Here is a 22,409-nt window from a genome sequence, read left to right on the forward strand (position 1 = left end):
CTATGGCTCCATAACAGTGCCTCTACACACCCAGCTCAATTCCGATCCTATCAACCACGACGTACTTAGCCGTTCACGCGTGCTGCCACACAACCGACGCCTCACCATTGAAATCGCTGGGATGCCACCACACTTATGTTGTGACTTAGCAATACGCCGTCTATTCAGCAGAATTTGCACCATCCGTGACATAACGCCTGCAACGCTTACATATTGGGTCTCCGGCTACGGACCAGAATTGCTTGTGCCCAGCATCGCCTATGTAGGTGTCAAGAAGGCTACCCAGAACGGTGATTTCCTCAACATTTGGCCGCTATGGTACGAGACAACTACATCAGACATGGTTGGCTTCGAGACCCAACCAGATAATCCAGCAACCACGTCTCAACGCCGAGGTAAAACCTTTCAGAACAACACAACCATTAAAAAGCACAGCAGGCCTGTTTTAAAGAATTTCCGTCCCAACATCAACAGGATGCTCAGAACTTGATACCGCACACCGAGAAGAGGTCCGCCAGCAATATTACGCAGGTGATTATACTCAATCTACAGACAATACGTATACAAGCAATTCTATAATTCATTCTAACATAATCCTTCCACTCAACAGCGCAAGACGGCGAGGTCACTTCCCGTCCACGAGGTATATATGCCATCTACACAATCCCTTTCAATGTTCATCTCATTGCACAAAACCACACAGCCGCTACACGCTTACAGTCAACACTAGCCTGTTATTTTTTTCGAAGGGAAGGAGGACTTATACTTGACACAGTACATCCTAAATTACACATGAAAAAATTTGAAATAAAAAATACATAATGTTCTATCCAGATTCTTCCATCGTCTTCTTCCCCAATGGCTTCGCTCGAACGTCGGAGCCAAAGTGCAGTTCTTATGCTGAATCCAACGATCAACCCCAAAACATTGGACATGTTGTAAGATCCAATGCTTCGGAACTAGTCCAAAACGCATCTAAATCGCTGAAAGAATATCGGCAGTTGCATCGATACACTACTACAAAAACAATTTGTAGCAACGCCTTGCTTTCTTTGTAGGGGCGGCCACTATACCACAGCCCAGATTCAGCGTCGGTCGGTGGGTCGTTATAAGCCGTTTCAGCATCTTACGGTCGGTCGTTATAAACTTATAACGACACATATATGAGTCGTTGATACTGGCGACGTTAAAAACTTTTAACGTCGGACCGACTTTTAACGTCGGACCGTCTAACGATATGCAAAAGATATAACGACAGATCTTCTGACGTGGTTTATAAACTTATAACGACGCACCGCCTGATGATATATATTTATAGCGACCCACTGTCCATCACTATGCATACAAATAATTAACATATAATATTATGTGCTACTGTTTATATTTTAATCATACAATCAACAGTAGCATCTCATACATTCAAATAACACTGTCATGAAACACATAAGCTAGACCAGAAAGAGCTCACAAGTTATATTAAATCCATCATAATTTGTCATGCCATTTTACACACAATTCATGGCAAACAAAAGCTAAGATGAAACAAGTTTGGCCAAAATGGTAGACGTACTAGAGATACGGTTCCACAACCCATATCTCATAGTTTGCTTCCACACTTTACAAAATGATCCACCTCTAGTAAGTCCAAACAAATGTTTTCATCTATAGCTAGGATGTTCAAAACACGTCATCATGAGCACTTTGATCCAATCAGTGGCTGCACTCTACTTCCAGCTATTTCCTCCCACCACCTGTAAATAAAAGTTGAAATTCATAAAGAAAACTCAACCAAAAACTTCATAAAAGGCACCAGTCAGCTGGAGGCACAAGCACCCAGCACAAGGCAGCAAGCAGCACAATTGGTATTCATGGAATGAAAATTCATTTATGATGCATATTAATTTCAGATTTCATTTCACAGCCACCAGACAATACATTGACTATGGTTTCAACCTAGCAGGCACTATGCACACAGCCACAACATGGAGGGATCACATCTACTCAGGCATACAGCAGGGATCACATCTACTAAATAAAGGAATTGTTCTTCTGGAATTTAGAATTTCTGAAAATATTTAGATAAATAATAGCAGTTCTCCATATGACTCTTCTACAACATGGCAGCAATAGTTGTTTCTATAGAAATTGGTTTAGGTTATCACAGACCATCTGAAAATCAGCAAGATGCACACATAAAAGAAACATCGAAGCACCACTGCATGTTGGTTAGATCATGTCAGCATGCTTGGAAGGGGCACCAGTCACCAAGCACTAACATGTAGGAGGTACAACTATACTCTAGTTTTCCATTCACACAATCAGCATGCTTGCTAGATCATGTCATTTTGGGCAAAGTTTCAGATTGCTAGATCATGTCATTTTCATTTTCATATGTACAAAGGTTCATAGTTTCATGCAAGATGTATGATCTCCTAAATGACATGTAGATGGAAAAATTCAGAATAGCACACCTGTTCCATGGGATGATTTTTTAGTCTTGCTGACCTTGAGCTGTTAGAAATATCAACAATTAGAAAATCTAGGCACTCATTACATATGAAAACGACAAACAATGACAAGTGTTGTTTGTTACCCTGTTATATGGCCATGCAATTGACAGGTCCTTAGCATCAGCCATGTCTTGCACACCAGGATATGGACGAGGTACCTTTGCTTCCCTTTTCATCACATACCTGATAACAACTTCACAGTGTTTCCTTCCAAGAGTGTGGCCTGCACACATGGTGCTAGGATTTACTGAAATAACTATTCCCTTGGCCACATGTTCATCTCTTTGGAGTGCATATAGTATAACTTCGTTGCCACACTGAAACAAACAATGTACTTATGAGAATTGTATTCATTAAAAAATCACCATTGGACTATAAGCAAAAAAAAATGAAAAACAATGAGAACATTACAAGGTCAGCATGTGAGATGCGATTTGCATCACCATTCCTTGATGGGGCTGCACCGTCAGGGCTAGACTGAGGGGACTGGACAACTGGGGCTGTAGGAATGGGGTTAGACTGAGGTGGCTGAACGTCTGTGGCTGTAGGAATGGGGCTAGAGTGAGGGCGCTGCATAAATGAGGCTGCAGGAAAGGTGTTGGGCTGCACAAATGGGGAGCTGCTCGATCGGTGGGGCTGCTGGACTGGTGAGGCTAAGTTGGTCCTACGCACAAGCACATATTCATACTCATTAGAGTTATCTGCATAGGCACCATCTTCAAGAAATTCAGGAGCATGATTTGTCTGGACATAATTTTCTTCAGATCTTGGGCTCTGTAAGCAAAAAAGTGGGATGTTAGAGCCATTCTGGGACAACATAAGAACTTAGGAAAAAACTTCTGTGACATATTAAGCAAGTCAACTTATCTCAATCATATAAACTCTCCTAGTAACAAAAGAGTTCATGTGGTTAATTACAATCAACAACTGCCATGCTCAGGCCACGCAAAGTAGTACAGTAAGTACTCAGGACAAATGAAGTCCAAGTGTCACTGTGCAGTTATGGTGACTAAAATTAAGTATAAAAGACTACAGTCACTTTTCAGTTAGCCTAAATTATATATATAGCACCAGAAGCAAACAGCTAAAGTATAGAGGATGTACAAATCAGAGTATAGATATAGCACCAGATAAAGCAAACTAGCTATTGATGGATTAATAATTCAATTCAGAGGATGTACAAATAATTTACCCCATGGTGTCGTGAGTTAGAGCCATTCTGAGAGACATTTTCCATACTTGACCTTTCACGTGCCAACCTTTCACGCGCCAATTCAGCTTCTAATTCTGCTATGCGTTGTTCTAGAGCTGCTTGCTGACTTTCTTTCCTCTTACACTCTAGAACTTGCATTTGAACCCTTGTTGGTGTGTAGCCCTTCACTCCTGGTGCACCAATAGTTTGGGGAGTTGGTCCTAGACCTAAAACCCGAACACGCCCTTTCGGTTCCTTTTTTCCACAAGCAATGGCAAATGCATCGCCTTCTTGGATGGTTCTCTCTGTCAATTCAGGCTGAGCTTCAATAACAGATTTAAGTTTATTCTGCACAAACAAAATATCATTATTAATTTGCCAAAACCAACATTTCAGACAGTGATACTTGTTCAAGGAAAAACTTACAATAATTGGTTCTGCATTCCTCGATGGGATTCCATTTTTCCTTGTATGTGTTTTGATATATAGTTCATCCCTTCGAGGAGGGCGCCCAAGTTCATTAGCCTACAAGTGTTTCAGTTTTAGTACTCAAGAAAGGTAGCATGCCTATTATAGTTTGACATACCAGGTAGATAATAGTTTGACATACCAATTCATGCCTGTTACAAGCAAAGCTCTTGCTACCAGTTGTATGATGTATGGACAACTTTGCACGGTTGGCTTTGGCAATTTCTGAGCGAGTCTATGATAGAAATGGCTTTGTCAGCAACCAGCAAGTTGTAACTAGCAAGCAGCAACACAGGAAGCAGCAAAGATGGCTATAACCAGCAATCAACAAGCAGCAACTAGATGTTGTTTTTTCTTGAACAAAGCAGTAACTAGGAGTAGTTTACTTACTTCAGATTCTGGAGTTGTCCAATGATTTTTGAGAAACTTCCAATCATCATCATTCAGCCTATCACCTTGTTGTTTTCTTATTTGTTCTTCTGTTATTTTGCCTTTAAAAAACTTCTTCTTCAGGTTTGCTTTAAAATCCTTCCATTTCTTTCCAGCAGCAGTCAAAAACCAGTTAAAGGCTTTATCATCAATATCATAGAATTCCTAATGTGTACAGAAAAGTAGCAAATGAGTGCTTATAGAGTAATAATAATTCAATGTACAACAAGACAATCAGCACAACCAAAAAATACCTTTATGTTTGCCCATACTGCATCCTTTATCTCAGGTTCAACAAGCCTCCAATCAGCATAGGCAATTGATATTTTCTGTCTCACACGGATCCCAACAGCACCAGAAAACCTCCTAGCATTCTCACCAATGGGCTGACCATATTCATTGACCATAACTTTGATTTTAGGCATCCCAGGTTTCCTTGCAAAGACTTCGTCCAATTTACTGATACCTCTTCCATTCCTCTTCCCTTGTGTATTGCTGTGAAAATCTGCTACAAGTAACTTGAGAAATTAGATGCAGGCACAATGAAAATCTATTGTAAATAATTTGAGAAAATTTTACAGGATATACAAGACCTTCATTATCACTTAAGAAATCTCCCGTTGATTCACATTCCCAATCATCTTCAGCTAAATCTTCCTGATCTAAATCTTCTTCAGCTAAATCTTCTTCAACTTGCTCATTCGCAAGTGTTGCATGGCTTGTTTGTGTCCTTGGTCGTAGATTGTGAACTCTTGGTCGTAGATTGTGAACTCTTGCATGGCTTGCTTCCTCACACAGTTCTCCCACCTGTGATAATGAAAGACTACTATTAAAATACGTAAAATCAATCACAAATAACAAGCCCTAAGTTTTAGTTTCACTTACATGCAACCTAAACCACTCATGAAAGGATTCATGACGCATGCGGTTGATGTCCCGTTTATTTCGATGGCCAATAGAGGAAAGAGATTGATCATGCTTACTGCAAAGGTTAATTATTGTGACTTTAGAATGTAGGTGAATTTGATTATATGATGTAAATGATTTTGATAACTTACTCCAAGTAAGGCGCAATGTTGTCATAGTTGAACAAAACATATCTATGAGCTTGCACCCATGTCTTGTGGTCCAAACTAAATGTGCATTTTCCAGCCAAACCTTGACCAATGCTACGGAAGAAAGGAGGTGTACTGTTATCTTCATCTATTCTAGATTGACGGCCAAATTGCCCCACACCATATAGATAGCGAGAACAAAGTGTAAGGCACCCAGTGAAATTAGACCACTCCATAATTGATCCCTCGGGATGACTTTTTGTACGTACAGAACCCTTTAATCTCATGAGATACCTATACACATAAATAATAGGCACATTAATTGATAATGCCATATAACTAGTAGGTTTGTATACATATTCAGCAAGACACAGGGCCTAAGATAGTTACCTCTCCACGGGCCACATGCTGCGAAAATGGACTGGACCAGCTATTTTTGCTTGGGCAGGAAGATGTACCATCAAGTGTACCATAATGTCAAAAAAAGATGGAAGGAATATAGTCTCAAGAAGGCTCAAGGTTTCAGCTATGTCAGCCTCTAGACTTTCCATATCACTTATTCGAATGATAGGGGCAGAAAGTTTCTTAAAGAAGTTACATATACGAATCACTCCAGCACTGACTATTTCTGGTAGTATTTTTCTCACAGCAAGTGGTAGCAAGTGTTGTAGAATAATGTGGTTCTCATGACTCTTAAGCCCAAATACCTTCCTCTCATTGACATGTACATTATGTCGTATATCAGATGCATAACCATCAGGAAACTTCACCCCTTTTAGTACTTGACAAAATAACTTCATCTCATCGGGACTCATTGAGTATGGTGCTGGTGGTAAATAAAATTGGTCCTCTACTTCAACTGGGTGAAGATCAGTTCTAAGACCTAGAGCTTGAAGATCTAGGCGAGAATTCAAATTATCCTTTGACTTCCCAGCAGTGCCCAAGAATGTGTTCACTAAACTTTCACTAACATTTTTGCCTATGTGCATAAAGTCAAAATTATGTCGCAACATCAAGTCTTTCCAATATGGAAGCTTGAACCAAATAGATCTTCTTTTGAAAATGACTAATGGTTCACCTTCCTTGCGTTTCTTTCTTGCTGGTTTTTTCCTAGATGGATCCTTGCCATAACTATTGCTAAGCTCTTTAGTGCACTCCAAAATTTCCTCCCCAGAAAGTGGTTTAGGTGCAGGCCTCAACTCAGTTTTACCACCAAATTTATTGGCGTCAAACCTAAATGGGTGATCTCCATGCAAGAATCTTCGATGACCCATATAGCAAGTCTTGGTACCATTACCAAGTCTAAGTGAATCAGTAAAGAAGTGGCAATCAGGACATGCTGCTTCACCAGATGTGACAGATCCAGACAGATATCCTAGACCTGGGAAATCAGTAATAGTCCATAATACTGCTGCCCGTAACTGGAAGTACTCACCCCTAGAAGCATCATAAGTTCTAACACCATTTTCAAACATATCTAACAAGTCGTTGACAAGTGGCTGACAATAGAGATCCATATCACCACAAGGAGAATCTTTACCAGGAATCAGAAAAGACAAGATGAAATTTGATTGCTTCATGCACATTGAAGGTGGGAAATTGTAGGGAATACAAATACCAGGCCAAATGCTGTAGCTGTTATTCATGGTTCTAAATGGATTGAAGCCATCGGTGGCAAATGCAAGACGAATATTGCGGCTATCTGCAGCGAAGATTGGATGCTTTTTATCGAAGTCCTCCCATAGAGGGGAATCTGCAGGATGCCTTAGGAGACCATCTTTTTTTCGGTCTTCATCATGCCACCTCGTGAGGCTTGCTGTTTTAGAGGATAGAAATAACCGTTGGAGACACTTCTTTATTGGAAAGTAGCGAAGAACCTTCTTGGGAACATTATATACATGTTTCCCGTCTAGAGTCTTCCTATTTGATTTCCACCGTGAAGCCTTACACTTTGGACATGCATTCAAATTTATGTTCTCCTTCCAATAGAGAATGCAATCGTTTTCACATGCATGAATACTAATATACCCAATTCCTATGGATTTCACCAATTTCTTAGCTTCATGAAAGGTTTTTGCTATTGCTGAACCATCAGGGAATGCATCATTGAGCAGGTCTAATAGTATGTTAAAAGATTTATCAGACCATCCTCCAAGAAGTTTGGTGTGTAGTAATCTAATAAGAAATCGGAGTTGGGTATATTTCTTGCAACTAGGGAACAGTTCTTTGCTATTTTCTTCGACCAACTTTTGAATAGCAACTAGGTCCTCACAAGGATCTAGATCAGGACTGTTGTCCTCAAAATCACCTCTATCGTCTAAGCCACCAGCTAAGTCCCTAAGCAAACCAGAGATATCATCATCTTCATCAGACTCATCCATAACCTCAACACCATCACCATCACTGTCACAGTTCCCATGGTTCACAGAAGGGGTGGGTTCTCCATGTAAATTCCATGTTCTGTACCCTTTTAGAAACCCATCACATATTAAGTGTTCGCGGATTTCACTAGCCTCTTTCCAGAAAGAGTTGGAACACTTTCTACAAGGACAAAGTATCTTGCTACCAACAGCTGCATTACTAAATGCAAAAGCTAAGAAACGGTTCACCCCCTGCAAATATGCCTTGCCATGCCTACATGAAAGTTTTATGTTAAATGCCCACTCTTGCTATGTATACCGCTTTCCGTATTTGCTATGTTACTGTATTTACCTAGCATCATCATCAATCCAGGATTTATCCATCAACCTTTATTAGGGACAACTAGAAGCTGACCAGAACAAGCTGCATCGAATTCAACACATTGTGCATATATATCATCAATTGCATCCAGCATAACAAGCACGGGTAAGACCAGCAGCAACAATGGTAGTGAAGTGGTAGAGAGCACTTTACCTGATACTCCTGAGTCAAATTCACGAGCTGGCTCCTACTACTTGGTGACAAGGCGCCTGTAGATGCTACGGCTTTTGTTAGGGCAAAGGTCCAAGGAGCAACTTATTCTTGTACGCCTCAGTCAACCACGAATATAACCTGCTGGATAAAGGAAACCACAGATCCATGAATTAGCGAGTAATTAGGAAGGGAAGTATGTCAACAGCTGTGGTATAGAGGGGGCTGGACAATGACCAAACATAAATAACATAGTATATTAATCTTAGTATATATAGGGATCAACTATATATTTAATATACTGAGTTTGTATGATATAAAAAGTACTATTTTTTTTGACTAGTCAGGGTCATTTAATTTGTCCTTGATGGCTTTCTTCCTTCAAAAAAAAATTGAAATGGCTCTCTTTTAGGTATTAGGATCATCCTTCAAAAATAAATAAAAAAGCATAAGCTACAGCATACTAGCATACTAGCTACAGCATATAAGCTACAGCATACTGCTGGACTAGGCAATTATAGTATGCATCGATCAGCTGAAGCTTACAAAAGCACAAATTATAGACTATAAAAATCTAGTGCTGAACTTGGGAGGGGCCGTGGCCACTGCTGGCCCCCTTGCCTCCGCCAGTGTGCAGAGGAGCATGCAATCTTGGCCGCAATGGCCTGAGAGCCGGAGCTGCAGAGTCCGAAGAGATCCTACATTCTCATGAACCTGATTAGTGAAGTAGTACTAGCAGCTAGCAAATCAGATGGCTTTGGAGGCCCTCTTGGGATCTACCGAATACAACAACAGCAAATACAAGTGCAGACGGAGATGCCATACAAGTGCAGATGGAGATGGCGGCTCCCTTCTTTGGATCTGCTGTGCAGAGCGAGGCAGGGGGGAGATCTGCCTGTGGCGGCAGTGCAGAGGACAGGAACACAGAGGGGTAGGGGTGTGGGTGCAGAGGAACCCGGTGGGGCTGAGGTGGGCGGAGGGAATGGCGAGCTACCTGGAGACGACGTCGAGCTGAGGTCGCCGGCCGAGCTGTGGTCGCCGGTGGGGAGCGGGCGAGAGCTGAGGTCGCCGCCAGGAGGGGCCGAGCTGAGCTCGCCGGCCCGCAGACTGACCGCGCAGAGGAGATTTGGGGGCACCGTTGAGAGGGGCCGGTGGCCGGTGGCCGGCCGACGGCGGCAGGCAGGCCGCTCGTGTGAGGGCGTGTGCAGGGCGACGCTATTTTTTTTTCTTCGATTGGCTTCGGGTGGCGGCGTGGTGTGCGTCAGGGGAGAGGAGTGCGGTGGATTTTGGGGTTCCTGCTCTGAGTGCCCAGCAGGCGGGAGATAGAAAATGGGCTGACCCATTGGCGGGCTTTGATTTTTTTTTCTGTCATGTGGGCCTATGTTAAAAGGTTAGGCGGGAAGTGGGCTAATCCAGTGCGCGAGTGGAGTCCATCTGTGGCGACGACCGGTGGGTCGTTAAAAGAACGATATAACGACCGACCATCCGACGTTGAATCGAAATAGAATTAACGTCCGACGACCTGTAGTCAAAATGAGATATAACGACCTACCGTCCGTTACAAATCATTAACGTCTAACTTTCCGACGTTAAATCGACATTTTTAACGACCCCCAACTGACGTTGATTTTGGGCTGTGGTGTAGTGGGCTCTATATTGAGCTGCCCCTACAAATGGTTGTCAAATGAGCCGCCCTTACAAATGGATTTGTAGGGGCGGCCGGTGTTATCAGCCGCCCTACAAATCGGATTTATAGGGGCGGCTCAATATTGAAGTGCCTCTACAAATAGACGTCGAGTATTAAAAATTAAGCACTAAAATTCAAATTTTGTAAACGATCTCGGATGGAGAAACAATCAAAATGAAAGTTGTAGATCTCGAAAAGTTATAAAACTTTGTAGTTAACAACTTTTTCAGTTGAGATTATTTACTACTTCAAAATACTGTTTGAAATTAAAATTTGAAATTGTTGAATAACTCTAATTTCTCTTTTTAATCTCTGGCTAAAATTTGTAACTAGTTTTTCTCCCTCATACTAACTTCAAATTTGATGATTTTTTTTTCTAAAAATTTCTAAAATCATGCCCTATCAATTTATTGTGTTCTTACCACTATTATTTTATCCATCTTTTCATGTGACCGTGTTTTATCTATTTGAATTTTGAATTTCAAAAAATAACAACTTCAAACGTTATTTTGGAACACTATTTGATTTCAGATGAAAAAATCATGAACATAGAAGTTGCAGAACTTATCAAGATCTACAAGTTCTATTTTGTTCATTTCTTCATCCGATAAAGTGGTAATAATATTATTCACAAAATTTACATATCTCTCTTATAGTTTCATAAACAATAAGAGGGATATGTAACATTTGTGAACAATGTTACTACCACTATGTCGGATGAATAAATGATCAAAATAGAAATTGTAGATCTCGGAAAGTTATAAAACTCTTTGGTTGACAACTTTTTAATTTGAAATCATCTTGTCAAGGAAAACTACATTTGAATTTCAAAAAATTTGAAATTTGAATTTTTTAAATGACCTCGGATGGACAAACAACAAAAATGAAATTTGTAGACCTCAAAAAGTTATGAAACTTTGTAATTGATAACTTTTTGATTTGAAATCATCTTGTCATCGAAAACTACGTTTGAATTTCTCAAATTTGAAATTTAAATTTTGTAAACGACCTCAGATGGAGAAACTACCAAAATAAAAGTTGTAGATCTCGAAAAGTTATAAAACTTTGTAGTTGACAACTTTTTCATTTAAATTAGTTTAGGGCCTAAAATAATCAATTTATGCTCAGTTTTGTATAATATGTGGGGAACCAAAATAAAACATAGACACAAGTGATCATGAGATGCAGTGGTAGAGGAGTTTACACGCGAGCGAGAGGTTACGGGTTCGAAACACGGCCGGCGCAAAGTGTGCAAAAATCATGAAAAAATGCTACAACACTAAAGTGAGGGTGTGTGTGGCTGCCGGTGGGGTCCTCCTCGGATTAAAAAAATTGCTATTTTCCCCCCTTTTTTCGTGATTTCTGAAAATTGATTTATAGGGGCGGCTCAATATCCAGCCGCCCCTACAAATCGATTTGTAGGGGCAGTCTGGGAACCGCCCCTACAAATCAGTGATTTGTAGCCGTCCTTTCATAGGGGCGGCTGGCAAAACCGCCCCTACAGAGGGTTACCAGCCGCCCCTAAAACCCTTTTTCTACGTAGTAATATAGGCTGCAAAATCATCACCTGCAGACCTTGAATTCCTCTCTGTGACCACCGACGATGAGATCAATGACACGGAGTCGCTGTGTCCTCGTAGGGGGCTCCCAGAAGCACCCCTCCCCTTGCAGATAAAGGCCACAAATTGGCCACCTGTCGATGAAATCGACGCCTGCAACGGCGATCTCGTCATAGCAATCACCGAAGTCATCGCAAGAAACATGATGCCGACCGAAAATCATCTAATTTCGCCGAAAGATTTATTAGACCAAACTCTAATCAACTAGATAGAAAAACTATGAGAAAAAAGATGGATCCCTCCCCTTCTTGTCTTCGGCAGACGCACCCGATAGGAAGACGAAGAGGGGCCCTAGATGTAACGGTGGTGGACTGAGGAGCGGTGGTGGCAGCGGCGGCTCTGTAGGAGGCGGCGGCAGCTCTGTAGTACTAGATTTTTATGTTAGGCTATTGGATATGAGTTAACACTAGCCCGTTATTTATGCCCATTTCCTTTATTTTTTCCTTTAAAAAAATATTCTACAGCTGCACACTCCAGTAGTTCACATACACAGTGGTTACAGCATACAAATGAAAACAACAAGTTGATTCTTTCTGCTTTCCTTACATCTAATGATTCCTTGCATGGTCACCCTAATCATGCACCAAAACAAAGGTCAGACTCCAAAACCCCGCAAACCAAAAAACATTATTTTCCTCAACTCATTAACCTAACATGATTCCATTTTCTCCCCAGGTTTCTTCATCTGCTGCACATGACCTCCTCCCATGCGGTTACAGCCATCGAGAATGCACAACCACAACCACCTATCCTACCTGCTAGAGCACCGCTAGCTCTAGCATCTGTGTAATATATGAAAATTGTACATATCTTACCTGCTCAAACACCACCAGCTCTAGCATCTGCCCACATTTATGTAATATATGCACGTACCTTAGCTATGTAAATGACCAGCAACCTATCCCCGTATGTATGTACTTTGCACGTATTGTAAATATCCATGCATCAATGTATCTAATCTATGTAAATGCCAACCACCTATACCATGTGAGCCATTCATGAATAAACCAAGCTATGACCATTACTAGTTAACATTGAAATATGACCACTAGTTCATGCAAGACAAAATGCAGAGATCAGAGTGTCCGAGGAATATTTTTACTTTTACACCCGGCTGGCTATCGGCGCGGCAATACAGTGAACCCTAGAAAGAGACAACCAGACAAAGCACACATCACAAAACAAGCGGTACCATCCAGTGCAAAGCTTCCTAGGAATAGTAAGGAATCAAGGTTACACCAATACGGTGCATATAGTACACAAAAACACACGAGAAAATTCATAGCGCACAGCCACAAAGTCGCCTTTTTCATTACTTGCACTCTTTTTTTTTCTGGAAGAAACTCTTTCGCAATGGCCATGGTAAAAAGATTCACACTAGTCAGTTTTTTTTATTTGTTTGGATCTTGTTATTTGTTACATCTGTTGCTAAGGCTAATAGTGGATAGTTCAGTGCTGTGAAGTGAATTCTTTCCATCGTATATAAAATCGGGTGCATTTTTTTCTATGTATGTAACGGTGGATTTATTACTAATTAGAATAACTAGCAAACATGCCCGTGCGTTGCAACGGGAGAAAAAAATGATATCACAAAAATGTTACATATCCATTTATATTTTATTCTTTCCATAAAATTTAAAGTTTATAATTCATTTTGATGAGCACGAAATATATAATATCAATTAGTATTGCTAATAATATGATAATATCTTATTAAATCTATATCCAAAAATAATACTTTGATAGAAACATTTCACCCATTGTAGGGCACACCATAATTTTAGATTTGATAATGAGTTAAATGCACTCTAGGTCCACAAACTTGTTTAGGGGTGCCAGATAGGTCCATAAACTTGAAAAATGCATTTGTGGCACAGTAATCTTGAGTTTTGGTTCACTCTAGGTCCATGTTGCCAAATAAGCAGGTTTATGCTGATGTGGCGTGTCCAGGGTGGACCCAGCTGTGTCACGTGAGCGGCGCGTGATACCCAGCTAGCCCGCCTATCTCTTTGCCAATACGCAGAAAGCCCCCACCGCATCCTCCTTCGCTCTCTCTCAGTCACTGTCTCTCTCTCGGGCTCCCCTGCTCCCCTCATTCTCTCTGCCCTTGCCTGCACCCTCCACTCTGTCGATCTCCTCCATGGCGCAACAGTGGATCGGCTCGGTCCCGAATCGACGCAACCTTGACCTCCCTCTCATCATATGCTCGGATTGCAGCCGGCGGAGGGTGGTGCGGCGGGTTTCAACGCAGGAGCACAGCCGAGGGCAAGTTTTTTACTGTTGCCCCTTCCATAAGGTAAGTTAGGGTTTGGAAAGTTTGATTCTTGGTTGCCTGTGAGCTGCATCTCGATCTTGATTTCATTTTGGCTGCAGAGGAATTCGGGTTGTTCTTTTTCTATTGGGAAGATGAGTATGAGGAGCATCTGAAGGTGCTAGCCAGGGAAGCACTGTTGGCTCCATTGTTGGCAAGTGATGGAGAGCACAGCACTGGAGTTCCCAAAGTGGAGGCAGTAGCTTCTGAGATGAAGGATATTGGGCTGGTAGCACCTAGGGAAGAACCAATGGTGAAGGAGTCAGGAGTGTTAGCAGTAGCACCTAGGGAAGAACTGCTTGTGACATTGAAAGCTCTGTGTTTTGTGTGTGTTTGTATGCTAGTAGTTCAAGTGCTGATCTTGTTAGTGTTGTTAGTGAAGTGAATGGCACCATGTAGTGTTAGTACTGTTAGTGTAGTCAATGACATCATGTAAATTGTTAGTCTGTACTTTTGTTAACCATAATGATGCAATGGAATGGCAGTTAGTATCATGCCATTGATCTTGAAATATTTGACACAAATTGTGAACCTAGTAATCTTTGAGGCTGACAGAAATATTTGACAGGCAATGTGACAGAAATATTTTAACAGAAATTGTGGACACAGGAAATATTTGACACCAACTGAGCTTGACATTGCATTGAAAAAGCTCACAAGCAGCATTCATGGCAACCAAGTCACCAACAGTAGCACTTTCATCTTACAGAACCAAAAGCATTTCGTCTGTGCGTAACTGGTATCACCACCAGTCAATCAAAAGCATCTATCACCACCTGTGTGTACTGGTGCCACCACCACTAAGTTACTCTAGTAATCTGACTTCCACTAAGTTACTCTAGTACCAAAATGATATCAGCATCCAAGTGTTACATCACATTGTTTTGGGTGCTACATCACATATTTACAGACAACAGCTGGATCAGGCCACACACAAGTTTTTTTCTGTTGGAGTAGTCTTCTTCCCTGGCTTCTTTGCAACCTGAGGTTTCTCCTTGGGATTTGTAGGCTCCTTGCGCTTTCCTACTGCGGCTCTTCCTTTCTTGGAAGCAGTAGATGGTGCTACAGGACTTGCAGCAGGCAGGTTTGACATGATGAAGGTTGAGTCAGGCAGAGGTTGAGGTTGGACGTTTGATGTTGCAACCTGTGTGTACTAGTACAATTCTATAGTTAGGTTGTGAAATGCAAAGGAAAATAATAACAGTCATGATGTTCTGTACATACCTCTTGGTCCATATGTGAAATCATTGTCTCTATTACCTCTACACTTCCTTCTGTAATCTGAGACCATGGTGGCTGACTCCCATCTACAAAATGGTACACAGTCTGCAACAGAATAATGTCAGTGAAATGAGACAAATTTGTTGCATGGTAGTGAAATGAGACAAATTTGTAGCACTGCAAGTACCTGAGCCCTTGCATAATCATACATGTCTTCTTCATGCATATTACTTGGCATTGCTTCCCCTTGATCTGACTGTCTTATTTCTTCATCTTCAGGTCTCTGGCTATTTTTTGGGCATCAGTCCTGCTTTCCTAAGCTGGCAGCCCTTCTTATTGTGGCCTTTGTCTCCACAGTAGCTGCATGTCATAGCCACTCCATGTTTTGATAGTTTACTTCCTGTAGCAGTTTCTATTTCTTTTGGTAGTTTCCTTCTATTCTTTGAAGGCCTACCCACCTTTTTCTCATACTTGGGAGGTAGAACCTTGGGTGCAGATACCTTCTCCTAGGTGGTCTTATCACTACATGGCATGATCTTAGGACCATATGCTACAAGGAACCTTGCAGAATTGTAATAGTCATGGACCATTGATTCTGTAGGAATTCTTTCATGCCTAAGACATGAGATGGCATGGGAGCAAGGTATTCCAGTGAGATCCCATCTCCTGCACTCACATTTCTTGAGTCCTATATCAACTATGTAACTATGGTTCCTATCTTGAACCTAAAAGATTCCTTTACCAGAAGGGATGGCATAACATGTGTTTGCCCACTCAGAAATCTTATTGACCTTTTTCCTTATTTTGGGACATATTGGACCCTACCACATATCTCCATGTTCTTTCTCCTTGGAGTAGTGCCTTGCCATCAATTGATTCTTAATTTGCTCTATCATACTCAACACAGGCATTTCTCTAGCATCTAGGATGAATTTGTTGAAAACCTCACAACTGTTATTCAATAGGATGTCACACTTGCTGTAAGTACTAAAAAAAGATCTAGACCATGTGTTAGGGGGCATTTTCTCAACCCACTTATAAGCCTTCTCATCTAGCACCCTAAGTTTGTCCATGTTTTTTATCCACTGAACTACAGTACTAGATCTTGCACATGCCCAGAGTTGTTTTTTCAAGTTCTCACCTTTGAACTGCTGTTGGAAGTTGGAGTACATGTGTCTAACACAAAATCTGTGCTCAGACTCTAGAAATACTTCACCCACAGCTTTAATTAGGCCCTGCAAAATTCAAGTACACAGATTGTCATAAGTATACAACAATCACACACAGTTGTCATAAATTTACAGATTTAACATAACTTGGACTAACATGAATGGAAGATTCCTCACCTTCTGCTTGTCAGTCATTAGTGTCCAGGGGTATGTGTTCTCAATCCCTAAATCCTGCTTCAGTGTTGTCAAGAACCATCTCCAAGAATCTAAACATTCCACCTCAACTACACCAAAAGCAATAGGGAAGATGCAATCATTAGGATCAATTCCAACTACAGTAAGCATTATACCACCATACTTAGTCTTCAAATGGCACCCATCCAAACAAATAAGAGGTCTGCATCCTCCAAGAAATCCCCTTTTGCAAGCACCCAAAGACACATACAGTGACTTGAATATGTTGCCATCTAGGTTAAGGTAGAAGGTGCTGTAAGGATTGGTCTTCCTTAACTCATGTGCATAATCCCAAAGCATGTTATATTGTTCCTCTTCATCTCCCAGCACCTTTTTCATAGCCAACCTTCTAGCTTTAGCAAGCTTGGTCCTTGATGGAGTAAGATTCCACTCCTTCTGCACTGTCCTAGAAAAGTTGGACAGCGACATTTTTTGGTCTGCTCTGAATGTCTCAATGTATTTCTCAGCAAGCCAAGTAGATGTGCAACTCTTCAAGACCCATTTCTTCTGGCAACTGTGTTTCCCAGTATAAGTCTTGATCATCATGCCATTAGCCCTCTTATCATATGATGCATAAAGGAACCAAGGACATCCTTCTGAATAGTTAGCTTGAAGCCTTTTCTGTTCATTCCTAGGCATCTTGATATCCACTCTGTTCCTAAGACTGTATTCAGTTATAGCCTTCCTTAGCATCTCAACAGTGTCAAGCATCATACCCACCTTAAACACTGGGTGGGCCATGTCCTCTGGTTTGAATGACTTGAATTTGAATGCTGGTTCACATTCACCATCAGACTGAGGTAATTCTAGCCTATCATCATCAGTTGACTCCTCATTTTCATCATCATCATGAACAACTACTGAAGTTTCAGTACTGGTCCTTCCTGCTGCCCTCTTGGTTCCTCTAGCTATCTTCCTCCCTTTGGCAACACCTTCATCTATCACATGTTCATCAACATTGTCAACAAAAAGGTCATCATCATCCTCTAAGTCATAATCACTATCATCAAAATCACTGTCATCACTTGAGCTGTCATGTGCATCTTCAGGGCCTTCATCATCTGCTGCCTCATTGTTTATCTGCCTTGTCTGACCTTTGGATGGGCTGATCACTCTAGGCAAGGATGCAGCAGGGTTTGCAACTACATCATCCCAATCTAAGCCTGATGTAATGGCCTCATGATCAAAATACAATACAAGTGTCTTCACTTTGTGCACAACTGAAGCCATCACTAAAGTGTCTTCTTCTGAAACAATCAGCCTGATGCCATCTGGGAAATCCTTTCCAGGAAGTAACCAAAACACCTTCAATACTGGATTCCTTGGATAGTGAAGCAAGAAACTGAGGTCATGAAAGGTCTATGGACACAAAGTTTGGGCTTGAACATGATCGATAAAGCTCACTCTCTCATCAATGTATGACCGATTCGTACCATGACCAACAAAGAAACCATTGTGATGTATCTCAACTATAAACTGATCACTAATTCCACCTACATGAACAACAACAGAACATATTCAGGCATCCATCCATCTAATTCGACCTACAACAACCAAGTCAGAAACCCTAGCCTAGGCAAAAAAGCTTCTATATGACCCCATCCATGAATCTTTCTCAACAAATCAGCGATAAACACTATGAAACACAACCAAGATTGGACCTTGGAGGCGCTTACTGTAATCAGGGGGTGGCTCCCCTTTCCGCCGCACTCTGGCCTTCATTCTGCACTTCCACCAGGATCGCCGGGGAAGACTGCCCTCGCCGTAGGGAGAACGACCTGTCGTCGCCGCACAACACTCCAATCGCGATGCCGATTTCACTCCACGATCGCCTCTCCCGCTCGCCTGTCTCTTTGCCTCGCGCACGACGAACTCGAGAACAAAACGCTCTGTCAAATGGGGAAAAGGAGGATGCGGCGGGGGCTTTCTACGTATTGGCAAAGAGACAGGCGGGCTGGCTGGGTATCACGCGCCGCTCACGTGACACAGCTGGGTCCACCCTGGACACGCCACATCAGCATAAACCTGCTTATTTGGCAACATGGACCTAGAGTGAACCAAAACTCAAGATTACTGTGCCACAAATGCATTTTCCAAGTTTATGCACCTATCTGGCACCCCTAAACAAGTTTGTGGACCTAGAGTGCATTTAACTCTTTGATAATATATATATGTAGGTAGAGCTTAATATTGAGTTACAGCCCTTGTCGAGGATTGCACTGGTACTTATGTATAGTTGTTCAAAATTTGCTCATTATTTGATTAAATGGATAATTGGTTGATTTGGGTTCTAACAAAAATAAGTTTTGTTCATAATCAAAACTATATCAACAACTTAGCGGTAGGAATATTTATTTAGTAATGAAAAATAAGTATATTTATTATTTATTTTCTACATAAGGACAAATAAAATGGAAAAATCAAAAGGCATGGGCAAAAAAATTGGTCGCATGTCTTTTTGCATGCATGCCCATACCATCCCCATGCATATGTGAGTCCGTGACGATAATAACGAGCCACGGGGTACATGTTCCTCAAGGAAAACAGGTATGGCGAAATAGGCCACGCCAACCCATGACAGTGAGTCCATCTTTGTAGGCAGACAAAAACTTTTCATGATTCAATATTCAAAGGCGAACTGAGTTGGATAAAAAAAAGTCTTCTTGATTTCTATTTTATCATTTTCTATTTGTTTATTAGTATTCGTATTCAACTTACTCATGATCGGAGATATTTATTGGGATTAGAATTCCTAACTATCTAGGTTACCTAGCATATCTTTGGGGAGTTTTTTTTTTGTTAGTCTTTTTTCTTTTCCTTTTTTCTTGACCAGTGGCTTATCTTTATTTAGACAAATACGTCACTGCTGGCTGGCGTGGGATTTGGGGTTCCAGGATTTTTTTTTTCTGGTGCACGCTCTATCCGTTTTTCTTTATTAGCGTAGAGAAGTTTTCTGTTTGATTTTCTTTCGTTGCTTTACAGTATCTGATTAGGTTTCGTTTTTTCTTCCATGGCCTTCTTTTTCCACGTACTATTGGTTCCGTCACTTCCGATTGGTTTTCAATCCGTCACTTTTTTCCCATTTTCCAATTTCCAATATAAATATTAAAAAACATATGAATCTAGACTTCCAGCTATATATATATATATATATATATATATATATATATATATATATATATATATATATTTAATATACTGAGTTTGTATGATATAAAAAGTACTATTTTTTTTGACTAGTCAGGGTCATTTAATTTGTCCTTGATGGCTTTCTTCCTTCAAAAAAAAATTGAAATGGCTCTCTTTTAGGTATTAGGATCATCCTTCAAAAATAAATAAAAAAGCATAAGCTACAGCATACTAGCATACTAGCTACAGCATATAAGCTACAGCATACTGCTGGACTAGGCAATTATAGTATGCATCGATCAGCTGAAGCTTACAAAAGCACAAATTATAGACTATAAAAATCTAGTGCTGAACTTGGGAGGGGCCGTGGCCACTGCTGGCCCCCTTGCCTCCGCCAGTGTGCAGAGGAGCATGCAATCTTGGCCGCAATGGCCTGAGAGCCGGAGCTGCAGAGTCCGAAGAGATCCTACATTCTCATGAACCTGATTAGTGAAGTAGTACTAGCAGCTAGCAAATCAGATGGCTTTGGAGGCCCTCTTGGGATCTACCGAATACAACAACAGCAAATACAAGTGCAGACGGAGATGCCATACAAGTGCAGATGGAGATGGCGGCTCCCTTCTTTGGATCTGCTGTGCAGAGCGAGGCAGGGGGGAGATCTGCCTGTGGCGGCAGTGCAGAGGACAGGAACACAGAGGGGTAGGGGTGTGGGTGCAGAGGAACCCGGTGGGGCTGAGGTGGGCGGAGGGAATGGCGAGCTACCTGGAGACGACGTCGAGCTGAGGTCGCCGGCCGAGCTGTGGTCGCCGGTGGGGAGCGGGCGAGAGCTGAGGTCGCCGCCAGGAGGGGCCGAGCTGAGCTCGCCGGCCCGCAGACTGACCGCGCAGAGGAGATTTGGGGGCACCGTTGAGAGGGGCCGGTGGCCGGTGGCCGGCCGACGGCGGCAGGCAGGCCGCTCGTGTGAGGGCGTGTGCAGGGCGACGCTATTTTTTTTTCTTCGATTGGCTTCGGGTGGCGGCGTGGTGTGCGTCAGGGGAGAGGAGTGCGGTGGATTTTGGGGTTCCTGCTCTGAGTGCCCAGCAGGCGGGAGATAGAAAATGGGCTGACCCATTGGCGGGCTTTGATTTTTTTTTCTGTCATGTGGGCCTATGTTAAAAGGTTAGGCGGGAAGTGGGCTAATCCAGTGCGCGAGTGGAGTCCATCTGTGGCGACGACCGGTGGGTCGTTAAAAGAACGATATAACGACCGACCATCCGACGTTGAATCGAAATAGAATTAACGTCCGACGACCTGTAGTCAAAATGAGATATAACGACCTACCGTCCGTTACAAATCATTAACGTCTAACTTTCCGACGTTAAATCGACATTTTTAACGACCCCCAACTGACGTTGATTTTGGGCTGTGGTGTAGTGGGCTCTATATTGAGCTGCCCCTACAAATGGTTGTCAAATGAGCCGCCCTTACAAATGGATTTGTAGGGGCGGCCGGTGTTATCAGCCGCCCTACAAATCGGATTTATAGGGGCGGCTCAATATTGAAGTGCCTCTACAAATAGACGTCGAGTATTAAAAATTAAGCACTAAAATTCAAATTTTGTAAACGATCTCGGATGGAGAAACAATCAAAATGAAAGTTGTAGATCTCGAAAAGTTATAAAACTTTGTAGTTAACAACTTTTTCAGTTGAGATTATTTACTACTTCAAAATACTGTTTGAAATTAAAATTTGAAATTGTTGAATAACTCTAATTTCTCTTTTTAATCTCTGGCTAAAATTTGTAACTAGTTTTTCTCCCTCATACTAACTTCAAATTTGATGATTTTTTTTTCTAAAAATTTCTAAAATCATGCCCTATCAATTTATTGTGTTCTTACCACTATTATTTTATCCATCTTTTCATGTGACCGTGTTTTATCTATTTGAATTTTGAATTTCAAAAAATAACAACTTCAAACGTTATTTTGGAACACTATTTGATTTCAGATGAAAAAATCATGAACATAGAAGTTGCAGAACTTATCAAGATCTACAAGTTCTATTTTGTTCATTTCTTCATCCGATAAAGTGGTAATAATATTATTCACAAAATTTACATATCTCTCTTATAGTTTCATAAACAATAAGAGGGATATGTAACATTTGTGAACAATGTTACTACCACTATGTCGGATGAATAAATGATCAAAATAGAAATTGTAGATCTCGGAAAGTTATAAAACTCTTTGGTTGACAACTTTTTAATTTGAAATCATCTTGTCAAGGAAAACTACATTTGAATTTCAAAAAATTTGAAATTTGAATTTTTTAAATGACCTCGGATGGACAAACAACAAAAATGAAATTTGTAGACCTCAAAAAGTTATGAAACTTTGTAATTGATAACTTTTTGATTTGAAATCATCTTGTCATCGAAAACTACGTTTGAATTTCTCAAATTTGAAATTTAAATTTTGTAAACGACCTCAGATGGAGAAACTACCAAAATAAAAG

At 41.2% G+C, this 22,409-nt stretch overlaps 2 protein-coding genes across 2 annotated transcripts; both read right to left on the reverse strand.

Annotated features, from left to right (window-relative positions):
- Nucleotides 1–1,690: 1,690 nt before the first annotated feature.
- On the reverse strand, nt 1,691–5,523 carry LOC136523271 (uncharacterized). The gene is made up of 9 exons (XM_066517007.1): nt 5,485–5,523; nt 5,193–5,406; nt 4,854–5,104; nt 4,313–4,405; nt 4,129–4,227; nt 3,703–4,050; nt 2,922–3,284; nt 2,694–2,827; nt 1,691–1,751 (listed from the first exon to the last, which is right to left on the reverse strand). The coding sequence occupies exons 1-9, from the start codon at nt 5,521–5,523 to the stop codon at nt 1,691–1,693; spliced, it is 1,602 nt and encodes a 533-aa protein (XP_066373104.1).
- A 130-nt stretch (nt 5,524–5,653) lies between these two features.
- LOC136523272 (uncharacterized) lies at nt 5,654–21,027 on the reverse strand. The gene is made up of 10 exons (XM_066517008.1): nt 20,679–21,027; nt 18,221–18,280; nt 16,731–18,100; nt 16,526–16,619; nt 16,210–16,306; nt 15,572–15,671; nt 15,424–15,489; nt 15,146–15,307; nt 6,045–8,323; nt 5,654–5,948 (listed from the first exon to the last, which is right to left on the reverse strand). Exons 1-10 carry the CDS (start codon nt 21,025–21,027, stop codon nt 5,654–5,656), a joined length of 4,872 nt encoding a protein of 1,623 aa, XP_066373105.1.
- Nucleotides 21,028–22,409: the final 1,382 nt, after the last annotated feature.

Source organism: Miscanthus floridulus, chromosome 18 (assembly GCF_019320115.1).
Source record: "Miscanthus floridulus cultivar M001 chromosome 18, ASM1932011v1, whole genome shotgun sequence".
Classification (NCBI taxonomy): Eukaryota; Viridiplantae; Streptophyta; class Magnoliopsida; order Poales; family Poaceae; genus Miscanthus; species Miscanthus floridulus.